The sequence below is a fragment of the Chiloscyllium plagiosum genome, unplaced genomic scaffold (assembly GCF_037043375.1).
Source record: "Chiloscyllium plagiosum isolate Xiang-an unplaced genomic scaffold, Cpla_swu_hap1 HiC_scaffold_12, whole genome shotgun sequence".
NCBI lineage: Eukaryota > Metazoa > Chordata > Chondrichthyes > Orectolobiformes > Hemiscylliidae > Chiloscyllium > Chiloscyllium plagiosum.
Genome location: NW_028270150.1, coordinates 595,543 through 613,614, shown reverse-complemented (window position 1 = coordinate 613,614; position 18,072 = coordinate 595,543). Strand labels below are relative to the sequence as shown.

The window sequence follows — 18,072 nt, the reverse complement described above, 5'->3', positions numbered from 1 at the left end:
GTGTGCCACGTTCACTCCGTGTGCCCCGTTCACTCCGTGTGCCCCGTTAACTCTGTGTGCCTGGTTCACTTTGCGTGTGCCCTGTTCAGTCCGTGTGTCCTATTCACTTTGCGTGCGCCCCATTCACTTTGCGTGTGCCCCGTTCACTTTCCGTGTGCCTGGTTCACTTTCCGTGTGCCCTGTTCACTCCGTGTTCCTCATTCACTTTCCGTGTGCCCCGTTCACTTTCCGTGTGCCCTGTTCACTCTCCATGTGGCCCGTTCACTCCGTGTGCCCCATTCACTTTGTGTGTGCCCCGTTCACTTTGCGTGTGCCCCATTCACTATCCATGTGCCCTTTCTCTTTCTGTGTGCCACGTTCACTCCGTGTGCCCTGTTTACATTCCGTGTGCCGTGTTCACTTTCCGTGCGCCCTGTTCACTCCGTGTGCCTCGTTCACTTTCCGTGAGCCCCGTTCACTTTCTGTGTGCCCCGTTCACTTTCCATGTGCCCTGTTCACTCCGTGTGCCCCGTTCACTTTGCGTGTGCCCTATTCACTCCGTGTGCCCTGTTCATTTTGCGTGTGCCCTGTTCACTCCGTGTGCCCTGTTCATTTTCCGTGTGCCCCATTCACTTTGCGTGTGCCCTTTTTACTTCCCGTGTGCCCCGTTCACTTTGCGTGTGCCCCGTTCACTTTGCGTGTGCCCCGTTCACTCCGTGTGCCCCATTCACTTTCCGTGTTTCCTGTTCACTTTCCGTGAGCCCCATTCACTTTCCGTGTGCTCTGTTTACTTTCCATGTGCCCTGTTCACTTTGCGTGTGCCCCGTTCACTTTCCGTGTTTCCTGTTCACTTTGCGTGTGCCCCGTTCACATTCCATGTGCCCATGTTCACTCCGTGTGCCCTGTTCACACCGTGTGCCCCATTTACTTTCCGTGTGCCCCGTTCACTTTCCATGTGCCCCATTCACTTTCCGTGTGCCCCATTCACTCCGTGTGCCCCGTTCACTCCGTGTGCCCCGTTCAATCCGTGTGCCCCGTTCTCTCTGTGTGCCCCGTTCACTCCGTGTGCCCCGTTCAAGTTGCGTGTGCCCTGTTCACTCCGTGTGCCCTGTTCATTTTCCGTGTGCCCTGTTCACTCCTTGTGCCCTGTTCATTTTCCGTGTGCCCCAATCACTTTGCGTGTTCCCTGTTTACTTCCCGTGTGCCCCGTTCACTTTGTGTGTGCCCCGTTCACTTTGCGTGTGCCCCGTTCACTCCATGTGCCCCATTCACTTTCCGTGTTTCCTGTTCACTTTCCGTGAGCCCCATTCACTTTCCGTGTGCCTGGTTTACTTTCCGTGTGCCCCGTTTACTTTCCGTGTGCACCGTTCACTTTGCGTGTGCCCCGTTCACTTTCCGTGTTTCCTGTTCACTTTGCGTGTGCCCCGTTCACATTCCATGTGCCCATGTTCACTCCGTGTGCCCTGTTCACACCGTGTGCCCCGTTCATTTTCCGTGTGCCCCATTCACGTTCCATGTGCCCTGTTCACTCCGTGTGCCCCGTTCATTTTCCGTGTGCCCCATTCACTCCGTGTGCCCTGTTCACTCCGTGTGCCCCGTTCACTCTGTGTGCCCTGTTCACTTTGCGTGTGCCCCGTTTACTTTCCGTGTGCCCTGTTCACTTTCCGTGTACCCCGTTCATTTTCCGTGTGCCCCGTTCACTCCGTGTGCCCCATTCACTCCATGTGCCCCATTCACTTTGCGTGTGCCCCGTTCACTTTCCGTGTGCCCAAGTTCACTCTCCGTGTGCCCCGTTCACTTTCGGTGTAGCCTTTCACTTTCCTTGTGCCCCGTTCACTTTGCGTGTGCCCTGTTCACTCCGTGTGCCCCGTTCACTCCATGTGCCCCGTTCACTCTGTGTGCCTGGTTCACTTTGCGTGTGCCCCGTTCACTTTCCGTGTGCCCCGTTCACTCTGTGTGCCTGGTTCACTTTCCGTGTGCCCCATTCACTTTCCGTATGCCCTGTTCACTCTCCGTGTGCCCCGTTCACTTTGCGTGTGCCCCATTCACTATCCATGTGCCCTTTCTCTTTCTGTGTGCCACGTTCACTCCGTGTGCCCTGTTCACTCCGTGTGCCCCGTTCACTCCGTGTGCCCTGTTACTTTTTCGGTGTGCCCCATTCACTTTGCGTGTGCCCTGTTTACTTCCCGTGTGCCCCGTTCACTTTGAGTGCGCCCCGTTCTCTTTGCGTGTGCCCCGTTCACTCCGTGTGCCCCATTCACTTTCCGTGTTTCCTGTTCACTTTCCGTGTGCCCCGTTTACTTTGCGTGTGTCCCGTTCACTCCGTGTGCCCCGTTCACTTTGTGTGTGCCCTGTTCATTTTCCGTGTGCCCCATTCACTTTGCGTGTGCCCCGTTCACTCCGTGTGCCCTGTTCACTCCATGTGCCCCGTTTACTTCCCGTGTGCCCCTTTCACTTTCCGTGTTTCCTGTTCACTTTCCGTGTGCCCCATTCACTTTCCGTGTGCCCTGTTTACTTTCGGTGTGCCCCGTTTACTTTCCATGTGCCCCGTTCACTTTGCGTGTGCCCCGTTCACTTTCCGTGTTTCCTGTTCACTTTGCGTGTGCCCCGTTCACATTCCATGTGCCCATGTTCACTCCGTGTGCCCTGTTCACACCGTGTGCCCCGTTTACTTTCCGTGTGCCCCGTTCACTTTCCATGTGCCCCATTCACTTTCCGTGTGCCCCATTCACTCCGTGTGCCCCATTCACTCCGTGTGCCCCATTCACTCCGTGTGCCCCATTCACTCCGTGTGCCCCGTTCAATCCGTGTGCCCCGTTCTCTCTGTGTGCCCCGTTCACTCCGTGTGCCCCGTTCACTTTGCGTGTGCCCTGTTCACTCCATGTGCCCTGTTCATTTTCCGTGTGCCCTGTTCACTCCGTGTACCCTGTTCATTTTCCGTGTGCCCCATTCACTTTGCTGTGCCCTGTTTACTTCCCGTGTGCCCCGTTCACTTTGCGTGTGCCCCGTTCACTCCGTGTGCCCCATTCATTTTCCGTGTTTCCTGTTCACTTTCCGTGAGCCCCATTCACTTTCCGTGTGCCCCGTTTACTTTCCGTGTGCACCGTTCACTTTGCGTGTGCCCCGTTCACATTCCATGTGCCCATGTTCACTCCGTGTGCCCTGTTCACTCCGTGTGCCCCGTTTACTTTCCGTGTGCCCCGTTCACTCCGTGTGCCCCGTTCATTTTCCGTGTGCCCCGTTCACTTTCCGTGTTTCCTGTTCACTTTGCGTGTGCCCCGTTCACATTCCATGTGCCCATGTTCACTCCGTGTGCCCTGTTCACACCATGTGCCCCGTTTACTTTCCGTGTGCCCCGTTCACTCTCCGTGTGCCATGTTCACTCCGTGTGCCCCGTTCACTCTGTGTGCCTGGTTCACTTTGTGTGTGCCCCGTTCACTTTGCGTGTGCCCCGTTCACTTTCCGTGTACCCTGTTCACTCCGTGTTCCTCATTCACTTTCCGTGTGCCCCGTTCACTTTCCGTGTGCCCTGTTCACTCTCCGTGTGCCATGTTCACTCCGTGTGCCCCGTTCACTCTGTGTGCCTGGTTCACTTTGTGTGTGCCCCGTTCACTTTGCGTGTGCCCCGTTCACTTTCCGTGTACCCTGTTCACTCCGTGTTCCTCATTCACTTTCCGTGTGCCCCGTTCACTTTCCGTGTGGCCCGTTCACTCCTTGTGCCCCATTCACTTTTTGTGTGCCCCGTTCACTTTGCGTGTGCCACGTTCACTCCGTGTGCCCCGTTTACGTTCCGTGTACCCTGTTCACTCCGTGTTCCTCATTCACTTTCCGTGTGCCTGGTTCACTTTCCGTGTGCCCTGTTCACTCCGTGTTCCTCATTCACTTTCCGTGTGCCCCGTTCACTTTCCGTGTGCCCTGTTCACTCTCCATGTGGCCCGTTCACTCCGTGTGCCCCATTCACTTTGTGTGTGCCCCGTTCACTTTGCGTGTGCCCCATTCACTATCCATGTGCCCTTTCTCTTTCTGTGTGCCACGTTCACTCCGTGTGCCCTGTTTACATTCCGTGTGCCGTGTTCACTTTCCGTGCGCCCTGTTCACTCCGTGTGCCTCGTTCACTTTCCGTGAGCCCCGTTCACTTTCTGTGTGCCCCGTTCACTTTCCATGTGCCCTGTTCACTCCGTGTGCCCCGTTCACTTTGCGTGTGCCCTATTCACTCCGTGTGCCCTGTTCATTTTGCGTGTGCCCTGTTCACTCCGTGTGCCCTGTTCATTTTCCGTGTGCCCCATTCACTTTGCGTGTGCCCTTTTTACTTCCCGTGTGCCCCGTTCACTTTGCGTGTGCCCCGTTCACTTTGCGTGTGCCCCGTTCACTCCGTGTGCCCCATTCACTTTCCGTGTTTCCTGTTCACTTTCCGTGAGCCCCATTCACTTTCCGTGTGCTCTGTTTACTTTCCATGTGCCCTGTTCACTTTGCGTGTGCCCCGTTCACTTTCCGTGTTTCCTGTTCACTTTGCGTGTGCCCCGTTCACATTCCATGTGCCCATGTTCACTCCGTGTGCCCTGTTCACACCGTGTGCCCCATTTACTTTCCGTGTGCCCCGTTCACTTTCCATGTGCCCCATTCACTTTCCGTGTGCCCCATTCACTCCGTGTGCCCCGTTCACTCCGTGTGCCCCGTTCAATCCGTGTGCCCCGTTCTCTCTGTGTGCCCCGTTCACTCCGTGTGCCCCGTTCAAGTTGCGTGTGCCCTGTTCACTCCGTGTGCCCTGTTCATTTTCCGTGTGCCCTGTTCACTCCTTGTGCCCTGTTCATTTTCCGTGTGCCCCAATCACTTTGCGTGTTCCCTGTTTACTTCCCGTGTGCCCCGTTCACTTTGTGTGTGCCCCGTTCACTTTGCGTGTGCCCCGTTCACTCCATGTGCCCCATTCACTTTCCGTGTTTCCTGTTCACTTTCCGTGAGCCCCATTCACTTTCCGTGTGCCTGGTTTACTTTCCGTGTGCCCCGTTTACTTTCCGTGTGCACCGTTCACTTTGCGTGTGCCCCGTTCACTTTCCGTGTTTCCTGTTCACTTTGCGTGTGCCCCGTTCACATTCCATGTGCCCATGTTCACTCCGTGTGCCCTGTTCACACCGTGTGCCCCGTTTACTTTCCGTGTGCCCCATTCACTTTCCATGTGCCCTGTTCACTCCATGTGTCCCGTTCATTTTCCGTGTGCCCCATTCACGTTCCATGTGCCCTGTTCACTCCGTGTGCCCCGTTCATTTTCCGTGTGCCCCATTCACTCCGTGTGCCCTGTTCACTCCGTGTGCCCCGTTCACTCTGTGTGCCCTGTTCACTTTGCGTGTGCCCCGTTTACTTTCCGTGTGCCCTGTTCACTTTCCGTGTACCCCGTTCATTTTCCGTGTGCCCCGTTCACTCCGTGTGCCCCATTCACTCCATGTGCCCCATTCACTTTGCGTGTGCCCCGTTCACTTTCCGTGTGCCCAAGTTCACTCTCCGTGTGCCCCGTTCACTTTCGGTGTAGCCTTTCACTTTCCTTGTGCCCCGTTCACTTTGCGTGTGCCCTGTTCACTCCGTGTGCCCCGTTCACTCCATGTGCCCCGTTCACTCTGTGTGCCTGGTTCACTTTGCGTGTGCCCCGTTCACTTTCCGTGTGCCCCGTTCACTCTGTGTGCCTGGTTCACTTTGCGTGTGCCCCGTTCACTTTCCGTGTGCCCCATTCACTTTCCGTATGCCCTGTTCACTCTCCGTGTGCCCCGTTCACTTTGCGTGTGCCCCATTCACTATCCATGTGCCCTTTCTCTTTCTGTGTGCCACGTTCACTCCGTGTGCCCTGTTCACTCCGTGTGCCCCGTTCACTCCGTGTGCCCTGTTACTTTTTCGGTGTGCCCCATTCACTTTGCGTGTGCCCTGTTTACTTCCCGTGTGCCCCGTTCACTTTGAGTGCGCCCCGTTCTCTTTGCGTGTGCCCCGTTCACTCCGTGTGCCCCATTCACTTTCCGTGTTTCCTGTTCACTTTCCGTGTGCCCCGTTTACTTTGCGTGTGTCCCGTTCACTCCGTGTGCCCCGTTCACTTTGTGTGTGCCCTGTTCATTTTCCGTGTGCCCCATTCACTTTGCGTGTGCCCCGTTCACTCCGTGTGCCCTGTTCACTCCATGTGCCCCGTTTACTTCCCGTGTGCCCCTTTCACTTTCCGTGTTTCCTGTTCACTTTCCGTGTGCCCCATTCACTTTCCGTGTGCCCTGTTTACTTTCGGTGTGCCCCGTTTACTTTCCATGTGCCCCGTTCACTTTGCGTGTGCCCCGTTCACTTTCCGTGTTTCCTGTTCACTTTGCGTGTGCCCCGTTCACATTCCATGTGCCCATGTTCACTCCGTGTGCCCTGTTCACACCGTGTGCCCCGTTTACTTTCCGTGTGCCCCGTTCACTTTCCATGTGCCCCATTCACTTTCCGTGTGCCCCATTCACTCCGTGTGCCCCATTCACTCCGTGTGCCCCGTTCAATCCGTGTGCCCCGTTCTCTCTGTGTGCCCCGTTCACTCCGTGTGCCCCGTTCACTTTGCGTGTGCCCTGTTCACTCCATGTGCCCTGTTCATTTTCCGTGTGCCCTGTTCACTCCGTGTACCCTGTTCATTTTCCGTGTGCCCCATTCACTTTGCTGTGCCCTGTTTACTTCCCGTGTGCCCCGTTCACTTTGCGTGTGCCCCGTTCACTCCGTGTGCCCCATTCATTTTCCGTGTTTCCTGTTCACTTTCCGTGAGCCCCATTCACTTTCCGTGTGCCCCGTTTACTTTCCGTGTGCACCGTTCACTTTGCGTGTGCCCCGTTCACATTCCATGTGCCCATGTTCACTCCGTGTGCCCTGTTCACACCGTGTGCCCCGTTTACTTTCCGTGTGCCCCGTTCACTCCGTGTGCCCCGTTCATTTTCCGTGTGCCCCGTTCACTTTCCGTGTTTCCTGTTCACTTTGCGTGTGCCCCGTTCACATTCCATGTGCCCATGTTCAATCCGTGTGCCCTGTTCACACCATGTGCCCCGTTTACTTTCCGTGTGCCCCGTTCACTCTCCGTGTGCCATGTTCACTCCGTGTGCCCCGTTCACTCTGTGTGCCTGGTTCACTTTGTGTGTGCCCCGTTCACTTTGCGTGTGCCCCGTTCACTTTCCGTGTACCCTGTTCACTCCGTGTTCCTCATTCACTTTCCGTGTGCCCCGTTCACTTTCCGTGTTCCCTGTTCACTCTCCGTGTGCCATGTTCACTCCGTGTGCCCCGTTCACTCTGTGTGCCCAGTTCACTCTGTGTGCCTGGTTCACTTTGTGTGTGCCCCGTTCACTTTGCGTGTGCCCCGTTCACTTTCCGTGTACCCTGTTCACTCCGTGTTCCTCATTCACTTTCCGTGTGCCCCGTTCACTTTCCGTGTGGCCCGTTCACTCCTTGTGCCCCATTCACTTTTTGTGTGCCCCGTTCACTTTGCGTGTGCCACGTTCACTCCGTGTGCCCCGTTTACGTTCCGTGTGCCCTGTTCACTTTCTGTGCGCCCTGTTCACTACGTGTGCCCCGTACACTCCGTGTGCCTCGTTCACTTTCCGTGTGCCCCGTTCACTTTCCATGTGCCCTGTTCACTCCGTGTGCCCCGTTCACTCCGTGTGCCCCGTTCACTTTGCGTGTGCTCTGTTCACTCCGTGTGCCCTGTTCATTTTGCGTGTGCCCTGTTCACTCCGTGTGCCCCGTTCACTTTCCGTGTGCCCTGTTCACTCCGTGTGCCTCGTTCACTTTCCGCGTGCCCCGTTCACTTTGCGTGTGCCCTGTTCACTTTCCGTGTGCCCCGTTCACTTTCCATGTGCCCTGTTCACTCCGTGTGCCCCGTTCATTCCGTGTGCCCCGTTCACTCCGTGTGCCCCGTTCACTTTGCGTGTGCCCTGTTCACTCCGTGTGCCCTGTTCATTTTCCGTGTGCCCTGTTCACTCCGTGTGCCCTGTTCATTTTCCGTGTGCCCCATTCACTTTGCGTGTGCCCTGTTTACTTTCCGTGTGCACCGTTCACTTTGCGTGTGCCCCGTTCACATTCCATGTGCCCATGTTCACTCCGTGCGCCCTGTTCACACCGTGTGCCCCGTTTACTTTCCGTGTGCCCCGTTCACTCCGTGTCCCCCGTTCACTCTGTGTGCCTGGTTCACTTTGCGTATGCCCCGTTCACTATCCATGTGCCCTTTCTCTTTCTGTGTGCCACGTTCACTCCGTGTGCCCCGTTTACGTTCCGTGTGCCCTGTTCACTTTCCGTGTGCCCTGTTCACTTTCCGTGTGCCCCGTTCACTTTCCGTGTGCCCTGTTCACTCCATGTGCCCCGTTCCCTCTGTGTGCCCCGTTCACTTTCCGTGTGCCTTGTTCAATCCGTGTGCCCCGTTCTCTCTGTGTGTCCGGTTCACTTTGCGTGTGAACGGTTCAATCCATGTGCTTAGTTCACTCTCCGTGTACCCCGTTCAATTTCCGTGTCATCCGTTCACTTTCCGTGTGCCCTGTTCACTTTCTGTGTGCCCTGTTCACTCCATGTGCCCCGTTTACTTTGCGTGTGCCTGTTTTAAAAAATTCTCAAGGTCAAGGACCAGGCTCGCAGGAAAGTCGTCTGACACAGAACAAACAGCCAAGAGGCGAGTCTGCTAGAATATAAGTGTTTTATTCCCCGCAGCGTCGCCACAACCAGGTCTCGTACTTACAACGTGTCTGGTTTATACTCACTTTACGTGTTACCGGAACTGGGAGCCGTCAGTTCTCGTAGAGCGGTTGCCAACAACCCACGCTCGGCGGTTAAACGCAACCCCGGAGCAGACTCACCGAACTGGAGACTTTTCCAGCTGATATACTCTTTTCCAGATATAAACATTCATGTGAACAGCAGAGCAAGGCTAAAAAACACATTCCATTCTGGTTACATACAGATAAGAAGATTCACACGGGGAGGTGTGTAATAAGATTCACACGGGACTAAGCAACACCTCCATTCCAGTTAGATTCACACATGTATTGGGACATAATTTTTAACCGTTTCACCACATTCCACTGCTTGGCCCAATACATGTGTTACATTATGATTCACACATGTATTGGGACATAATTTTACACCACAGTGCCCCGTTCACGTTCCGTGTGCCCTGTTCACTCCATGTGCCCCGTTCACGTCCGTGTGCCCTGTTCATTTTCCGTGTGCCCCATTCACTTTGCGTGTGCCCTGTTCACTTTCCGTGTGCCCCGTTCACTCCGTGTGTCCCATTCACTTTGCGTGTGCCCCGGTCACTTTGCGTGTGCCCCATTCACGTTCCGTGTGCCCTGTTCACTTTCCGTGTGCCCCGTTCACTCCGTGTGCCCTGTTCACTTTCCATGTGCCCCGTTCAATCCGTGTGCCCCGTTCAATCCGTGTGCCCGGTTCATTTTGCGTGTGAATGGTTCAATCCATGTGCTCCGTTCACTTTCCGTGTGCCCCGTTCACGTTCCGTGCGCCCCGTTCACTTTCCGTGTGCCCCATTCACTTTCCGTGTGCCACATTCACTTTCTGTGTGCCCTGTTCACTCTGTGTGCCCCGTTCACTTTCCGTGTGCCCGGTTCACTTTGCGAGTGCCCCGTTCAGTCCGTGTATCCTGTTCACTTTGCGTGTGCCCCATTCACTTTGCGTGTGCCCTGTTCATGTTCCGTGTGCCTCATTCACTTTGCGTGTGCCCCGTTCACTTTCCGTGTTTCCTGTTCACTTTCCGTGTGCTCTGTTCACTTTCCGTGTGCCTGGTTCACTTTCCGTGTGCCCCGTTCGCTTTCCGTGTGCCCCGTTCACTTTCCGTGTGCCCCATTCACTTTGCGTTTGCCCTGTTCACTTTCCGTGTGCCCCGTTCACTTTGTGTGTGCCCGGTTCACTTTGCATGTGCCCCGTTCAGTCCCTGTGTCCTGTTCAATTTACGTGTGCCCCATTCACTTTCCGTGTGCCCTGTTCATGTTCCGTGTGCCTCATTCACTTTGCGTGTGCCCCGTTCACTTTCCGTGTTTCCTGTTCACTTTCCGTGTGCCCTGTTCACTTTCCATGTGCCCCGTTCACGTTCCGTGTGCCCTGTTCACTCCATGTGCCCCGTTCACTTTCCATGTGCCCCGTTCACGTTCCGTGTGCCCCGTTCACGTTCCGTGTGCCCTGTTCACTCCATGTGCCCCGTTCACTTTCCATGTGCCGAGTTCACTTTCCGTGTGCCCTGTTCACTTTCCGTGTGTCCCGTTCACTTTCCGTGTGCCCCGTTCAATCCGTGTGCCCCGTTCTCTCTGTGTGCCCGGTTCACTTTGCGTGTGAACGGTTCAATCCATGTGCTCTGTTCACTTTCCGTGTGCCCCGTTCACGTTCCGTGTGCCCTGTTCATTTTCCGTGTGCCCCATTCACTTTGTGTGTGCCCTGTTCACTTTCCGTGTGCCCCGTTCACTCCGTGTGCCCCGTTCACTTTGCGTGTGCCCCGGTCACTTTGCGTGTGCCCCGTTCACTTTCCGTGTGCCCTGTTCACTTTCCGTGTGCCCCGTTCACTTTCCGTGTGCCCCGTTCACTTCATGTGCCCTGTTCACTTTCCGTGTGCCCCGTTCAATCCGTGTATCCTGTTCACTTTGCGTGTGCCCCATTCACTTTGCGTGTGCCCTGATCATGTTCCGTGTGCCTCATTCACTTTGCGTGTGCCCCGTTCACTTTCCGTGTTTCCTGTTCACTTTCCGTGTGCTCTGTTCACTTTCCGTGTGCCTGGTTCACTTTCCGTGTGCCCCGTTCACTTTCTGTGTGCCCTGTTCACTCCATGTGCCCCGTTCACTTTCCGTTTGCCCCGTTCACGTTCCGTGTGCCCAGTTCACTTTCCGTGTGCCCCATTCACTTTGCGTTTGCCCTGTTCACTTTCCGTGTGCCCCGTTCACTTTCCGTGTGCCCGGTTCACTTTGCGTGTGCCCCGTTCAGTCCCTGTGTCCTGTTCACTTTCCATGTGCCCCGTTCACTTTCCGTGTGCCCCGTTCACTTTCTGTGTGCCCTGTTCACTCCGTGTGCCCCGTTCACTTTCCGTGTGCCACGTTTACTTTCTATGTGCCCCGTTCACTCCATGTGCTGAGTTCACTTTCCGTGTGCCCTGTTCACTTTCCGTGTGTCCCGTTCACTTTCCGTGTGCCCCGTTCAATCCGTGTGCCCCGTTCTCTCTGTGTGCCCGGTTCACTTTGCGTGTGCCCTGTTTTCTTTCCGTGTGCCCCGTTCGCTTTGTGTGTGCCCTGTTCACTTTCTGTGTGTCCCGTTCACTCAGTGTGCCCCGTTCACGTTCCGTGTGCCCTGTTCATTTTCCGTGTGCCCCATTCACTTTGCGTTTGCCCTGTTCACTTTCCGTGTGCCCCGTTCACTTTCCGTGTGCCCAGTTCACTTTGCGTGTGCCCCGTTCAGTCCCTGTGTCCTGTTCACTCTGTGTGCCCCGTTCACTTTCCGTGTGCCCGGTTCACTTTGCGAGTGCCCCGTTCAGTCCGTGTATCCTGTTCACTTTGCGTGTGCCCCATTCACTTTGCGTGTGCCCTGTTCATGTTCCGTGTGCCTCATTCACTTTGCGTGTGCCCCGTTCACTTTCCGTGTGCCCCATTCACTTTGCGTTTGCCCTGTTCACTTTCCGTGTGCCCCGTTCACTTTGTGTGTGCCCGGTTCACTTTGCATGTGCCCCGTTCAGTCCCTGTGTCCTGTTCAATTTACGTGTGCCCCATTCACTTTCCGTGTGCCCTGTTCATGTTCCGTGTGCCTCATTCACTTTGCGTGTGCCCCGTTCACTTTCCGTGTTTCCTGTTCACTTTCCGTGTGCCCTGTTCACTTTCCATGTGCCCCGTTCACGTTCCGTGTGCCCTGTTCACTCCATGTGCCCCGTTCACTTTCCATGTGCCCCGTTCACGTTCCGTGTGCCCCGTTCACGTTCCGTGTGCCCTGTTCACTCCATGTGCCCCGTTCACTTTCCATGTGCCGAGTTCACTTTCCGTGTGCCCTGTTCACTTTCCGTGTGTCCCGTTCACTTTCCGTGTGCCCCGTTCAATCCGTGTGCCCCGTTCTCTCTGTGTGCCCGGTTCACTTTGCGTGTGAACGGTTCAATCCATGTGCTCTGTTCACTTTCCGTGTGCCCCGTTCACGTTCCGTGTGCCCTGTTCATTTTCCGTGTGCCCCATTCACTTTGTGTGTGCCCTGTTCACTTTCCGTGTGCCCCGTTCACTCCGTGTGCCCCGTTCACTTTGCGTGTGCCCCGGTCACTTTGCGTGTGCCCCGTTCACTTTCCGTGTGCCCTGTTCACTTTCCGTGTGCCCCGTTCACTTTCCGTGTGCCCCGTTCACTTCATGTGCCCTGTTCACTTTCCGTGTGCCCCGTTCAATCCGTGTATCCTGTTCACTTTGCGTGTGCCCCATTCACTTTGCGTGTGCCCTGATCATGTTCCGTGTGCCTCATTCACTTTGCGTGTGCCCCGTTCACTTTCCGTGTTTCCTGTTCACTTTCCGTGTGCTCTGTTCACTTTCCGTGTGCCTGGTTCACTTTCCGTGTGCCCCGTTCACTTTCTGTGTGCCCTGTTCACTCCATGTGCCCCGTTCACTTTCCGTTTGCCCCGTTCACGTTCCGTGTGCCCAGTTCACTTTCCGTGTGCCCCATTCACTTTGCGTTTGCCCTGTTCACTTTCCGTGTGCCCCGTTCACTTTCCGTGTGCCCGGTTCACTTTGCGTGTGCCCCGTTCAGTCCCTGTGTCCTGTTCACTTTCCATGTGCCCCGTTCACTTTCCGTGTGCCCCGTTCACTTTCTGTGTGCCCTGTTCACTCCGTGTGCCCCGTTCACTTTCCGTGTGCCACGTTTACTTTCTATGTGCCCCGTTCACTCCATGTGCTGAGTTCACTTTCCGTGTGCCCTGTTCACTTTCCGTGTGTCCCGTTCACTTTCCGTGTGCCCCGTTCAATCCGTGTGCCCCGTTCTCTCTGTGTGCCCGGTTCACTTTGCGTGTGCCCTGTTTTCTTTCCGTGTGCCCCGTTCGCTTTGTGTGTGCCCTGTTCACTTTCTGTGTGTCCCGTTCACTCAGTGTGCCCCGTTCACGTTCCGTGTGCCCTGTTCATTTTCCGTGTGCCCCATTCACTTTGCGTTTGCCCTGTTCACTTTCCGTGTGCCCCGTTCACTTTCCGTGTGCCCAGTTCACTTTGCGTGTGCCCCGTTCAGTCCCTGTGTCCTGTTCACTCTGTGTGCCCCGTTCACTTTCCGTGTGCCCGGTTCACTTTGCGAGTGCCCCGTTCAGTCCGTGTATCCTGTTCACTTTGCGTGTGCCCCATTCACTTTGCGTGTGCCCTGTTCATGTTCCGTGTGCCTCATTCACTTTGCGTGTGCCCCGTTCAATCCGTGTATCCTGTTCACTTTCCGTGTGCCCTGTTCACTTTGCGTGTGCCCCGTTCACTTTCCGTGTTTCCTGTTCACTTTCCGTGTGCCTCATTCACTTTGCGTGTGCCCCGTTCACTTTCCGTGTTTCCTGTTCACTTTCCGTGTGCTCTGTTCACTTTCCGTGTGCCTGGTTCACTTTCCGTGTGCCCCGTTCACTTTCCATGTGCTCCGTTCACTTTCCGTGTGCCCTGTTCACTTTCCGTGTGCCCCATTCACTTTGCGTTTGCTCCGTTCACTTTCCGTGTGCCCCGTTCACTTTCCGTGTGCCCCGTTCACTTTCCGTGTTTCCTGTTCACTTTCCGTGTGCCCCGTTCAATCCGTGTATCCTGTTCACTTTCCGTGTGCCCTGTTCACTTTGCGTGTGCCCCGTTCACTTTCCGTGTTTCCTGTTCACTTTCCGTGTGCCTGGTTCACTTTCCGTGTGCCCTGTTCACTTTCCGTGTGTCCCGTTCACTTTCCGTGTGCCCCGTTCAATCCGTGTGCCCCGTTCACTCTGTGTGCCCGGTTCACTTTGCGTGTGAATGGTTCAATCCGTGTTTCCTGTTCACTTTTCATGTGCCCCGTTCAATCCGTGTATCCTGTTCACTTTCCGTGTGCCCCATTCACTTTGCGTTTGCTCCGTTCACTTTCCGTGTTTCCTGTTCACTTTCCGTGTTTCCTGTTCACTTTCCGTGTGCCTGGTTCACTTTCCGTGTGCCTGGTTCACTTTCCGTGTGCCCCGTTTACTTTCCGTGTGCTCTGTTCACTTTCCGTGTGCCCCATTCACTTTGCGTTTGCTCCGTTCACTTTCCGTGTGCCCCGTTCACTTTCCGTGTGCCCCGTTCACTTTGCGTGTGCCCCGTTCACTTTCCGTGTTTCCTGTTCACTTTCCGTGTGCTCTGTTCACTTTCCGTGTGCCTGGTTCACTTTCCGTGTGCCCCGTTCACTTTCCATGTGCCCCGTTCACTTTCCGTGTGCTCTGTTCACTTTCCGTGTGCCTGGTTCACTTTCCGTGTGCCACGTCCTCTTTCCGTGTGCCCCGTTCACTCCGTGTGCCCCGTTTACTTTCCGTGTGCCCTGTTCACTTTCCATGTGCCCCGTTCACTCCGTGTGCCACGTCCTCTTTCCGTGTGCCCCGTTCACTCCGTGTGCCCCATTCACTTTCCGTGTGCCCTGTTCACTTTCCGTGTGCCCCGTTCACTTTCCGTGTGCCCCATTCACTTTCCGTGTGCCCTGTTCACTTTCTGTGTGCCCTGTTCACTCCGTGTGCCCTGTTTACTTTCCGTGTGCCCCGTTCACTTTGCGTGTGCCCCATTCACTTTCCGTGTGCCCTGTTCACTTTCTGTGTGCCCTGTTCACTCCGTGTGCCCTGTTCACTCCGTGTGCCCTGTTCACTTTCCGTGTGCCCCGTTCACTTTCCGTCTGCCCTGTTCACTCTGTGTGCCCCGGTCACTTTGCGTGTGAACCATTCAATCCATGTGCCCTGTTCACTTTCCGTGTGCCCTGTTCATGTTCCGTGTGCCCTGTTCACTCCGTGTGCCCCGGTCACTTTGCGTGTGCCCCGGTCACTTTGCGTGTGCCCCGTTCACTCCGTGTGCCCCATTCACTCCGTGTGCCCCGTTCACTCCGTGTACCCTATTCACTCCCCATAAACCCATTCACTGTTTCAACATAGAACAATCCAGCGCAGAACTGGCCCTTCGGCCCTCGATGTTGCGCCGACCTGTGAACTATTCTCAGCTCGTCCCCCAACACTATCCCAAAATCATCCATGTGCTTATCTAAGGATTGTTTAAATCTCCCTAATGTGGCTGAGTTAACTACATTGGCAGGTAGGGCATTCCACGCCCTTACCCCTCTCTGAGTAAGGAACCTGCCTCTGACATCTGTCAGGCATGGAGGAAGTGGTTGAGTGAGGGAGCTGTGGTTTACTAAAGTTAAATCTCTGTCCATGAGAAGTCATTGGCAAATAGGATCAGGGAAAATAAATGTGAGGTGACGTGCTTTGGGAAGAATAACAGGAAGGCAGAGTACTGGGTCGATGGAAAGATTCTTGGTAGTGTGGATGTGCAGAGGGATCTTGGAGTCCCATGTACATAGATCCCTGAAAGTTGCCACCCAGGTGGATAGTGCTGTTAAGAAGGCATACGGTGTGTTAGCTTTCATTGGTAGGATTGAGTTCTGGAGTCATGATGTTATGCTGCAACTATACAAAACGTTAGTGCGGCCTCACTTGGAATATTGTGTACAGTTCTGGTCCCCATATTTTGGGAAGGATGTGGAAGCATTGGAAAAGGTGCAGAGGAAATTTACTAGGATGTTGCCTGGTCTGGAGGGAAGGTCTTATGAGGAAAGGCTGAGGGACTTGGGTGTGTTCTCATTGGAAAGAAGAAGGCTAAGGGGGGATTTGATAGAGACATACAAGATGGTCAGAGGATTAGATAGGGTAGACAGTGAAAGACTTTTTCCTAGGATGATGACATCAGCTTGTACGAGGGGACATAACTACAAATTGAGGGGTGAGAGATTTAAGACAGATGTCAGAGGCAGGTTCTTTACTCAGAGTATTTGGGGGGTGGAACGTACTGCCTGCAACAGTGGTAGACTTGCCAACATTAAGGACATTTAAATGGTCATTGGATAAATATATGGATGAGAATGGAATAGTGTAGGTTAGATAGGCTTCAGATTGTTTTCACAGGTCGGTGCAACATCGAGGGCCGAAGGATCTGTACCACTCTGGAATGTTCTATGTTCACTCCCCATGTGTCCTGTTCACTGTCACAGTGTCCCACAAACATTATTTTAAATGTGAAAATGTAAGAATTGTTGGCTTTTGAATTCAGGAATTAATGAAAGAGCTGCGAGGGAAAAGGGCAGTTTATGAAGTGACATTGAGAATCGGGAAGGCGCTAATGGACAAAGCAGAACATCCAGGCGACCGGGAAGATCTGCAGGAGCAGGTGACAGACCTGAGTGAACACTGGAACAGCCTGAATGGAAAATCTCTGTGCAGGTATTGATTCACATTCAGGGATCTGTGGATAAACACTCCAAGATCCCTCTGAGCTTCCGAGTACCCTGACATTGAATATTCCCTCATCTTCTTTCAAAGTGCATCACTTCACATTTATCAAGCTCAAATTCCATCTGCCACTGATCTATCCACCTGACCAACTGGGTCATACTGTTCTGTAACCAAAGACCTTCCTACTCACTGACATCCACCAGACCAATCTTTCCATCATCAACATTTCATCCACATCATTTATATAAATCACAAACAACAAGGGACCCAGTGGTGGGGACCTCAGTGAACCCTGGAACGCAGCACTGCACACTGTCTGCCATTTGGTCAACGACCCATTTAGTCCACCTTGGTTTCCCGTCTGCCAATCAGTTTCTCTGTTTGAATCCATCCACTTATTTCTTTCGCATTACATAGTACCTGGTTTAGGACTGCATGTTCTCCACTTGGTTCCTCAATGAATTGGTCCAGAAAACGAAGCCATACACAGAAATTTACCAAAGATCCTCAGGCAGCACCTTCCAAACCCACGACCACTTCCATCTAGAAGGGCAAGGGCAGCAGATACATGGGAACACCACCCCCTGCAAGTGCCCCTCCAAGCCACTCACTATCCTAACTTGGAAACATATCACCATTCCTTCATTGTCACCAGGTCTGAGAATTCCCTCCTAAAGGCATTGTGGGTCAACTCAAGGAGGTGAACTGCAGCGGGTCAGGAAGGCAGCTCACCCCCACCCTCACAAGGGGCAATTAGGGACGGGTAATAAATACCGGCCCAACCAGTGACACCCACATCCCATGTGCGAATGAGAAAAAAAAATCACTTTGGACATTACTGTGGTCATCATTCCCTGAAACCCAGACAAATGGCACTGCATATTCTCCATGAACAGACATTTGTTACACACAAAGAAATGAAGCTATCTTAACATGAAATACAGAGATTTTGAATCGGTCTGCAAAACAGAACTTCAGACTATTCCCCACCATTTTACAGTGATGTGAACCAAAGAATTAATCCCTTATCCTGAGTCTTTAATTTTGGTGTAACCGATTCTTCCTGTATCGTTCCTGAAAACAATGTGGGCGGTACAGTGGCTCATTGGTTAGCACTGCTGCCTCACAGCACCAGGGACCTGGGTTCGATACTAGCCTCGGGCGACTCTCTGTGTGGAGTTTGCACATTCTCCCCATGTCTGCGTGGGTTTCCTCCAGGTGCTCCGGTTTCCTCCCAAAGTCCAAAGATGTGCAGGTTAGGTGAACTGGCCATGCTAAATTGCCCATAGTGTTCAGAGATGTGCAGGCTGGGTGGGTTATGGTAATAGGGTAGAAGAATGGGTCTGGGTGGGTTACTCTTCGGAGGGTCGGTGTGGACTTGTTGGGCCAAATGGCCTGTTTGCACACTGTAGAGATTCGATGATAAAACTATGATGTACTCTTCCATATACATGAGCAAAGCTGAGATCCTTCATTGTCTCAGATTAATAACCTACAGACTGTAAGGCAAACCCTCATGTCCGTCTGAGCTTACTCAGCCCCTTAACTGCTTTGAAAAAAAAATCTCTTCTCTCAATGAGACACCATTCTTACTTTTGAGCTCAATCAGATTTCCTCCTGACCCTCTAAAATCACTCAACCTCAAGAATTTCAAACATCTAGAT

General features: G+C 53.9%; 1 protein-coding gene across 1 annotated transcript in view; it reads left to right on the top strand.

Moving 5' to 3' along the window:
* Nucleotides 1-18,072, top strand: part of LOC148148469 (microtubule-actin cross-linking factor 1, isoforms 6/7-like) — a 157,424-nt gene that overhangs the window by 133,075 nt on the left and 6,277 nt on the right. The window contains exon 11 of the mRNA XM_087993184.1: nucleotides 16,227-16,396. Coding sequence (XP_087849310.1) covers nucleotides 16,227-16,396 — 170 coding nt within the window. The remainder of the gene's footprint in view (nucleotides 1-16,226; nucleotides 16,397-18,072) is intronic.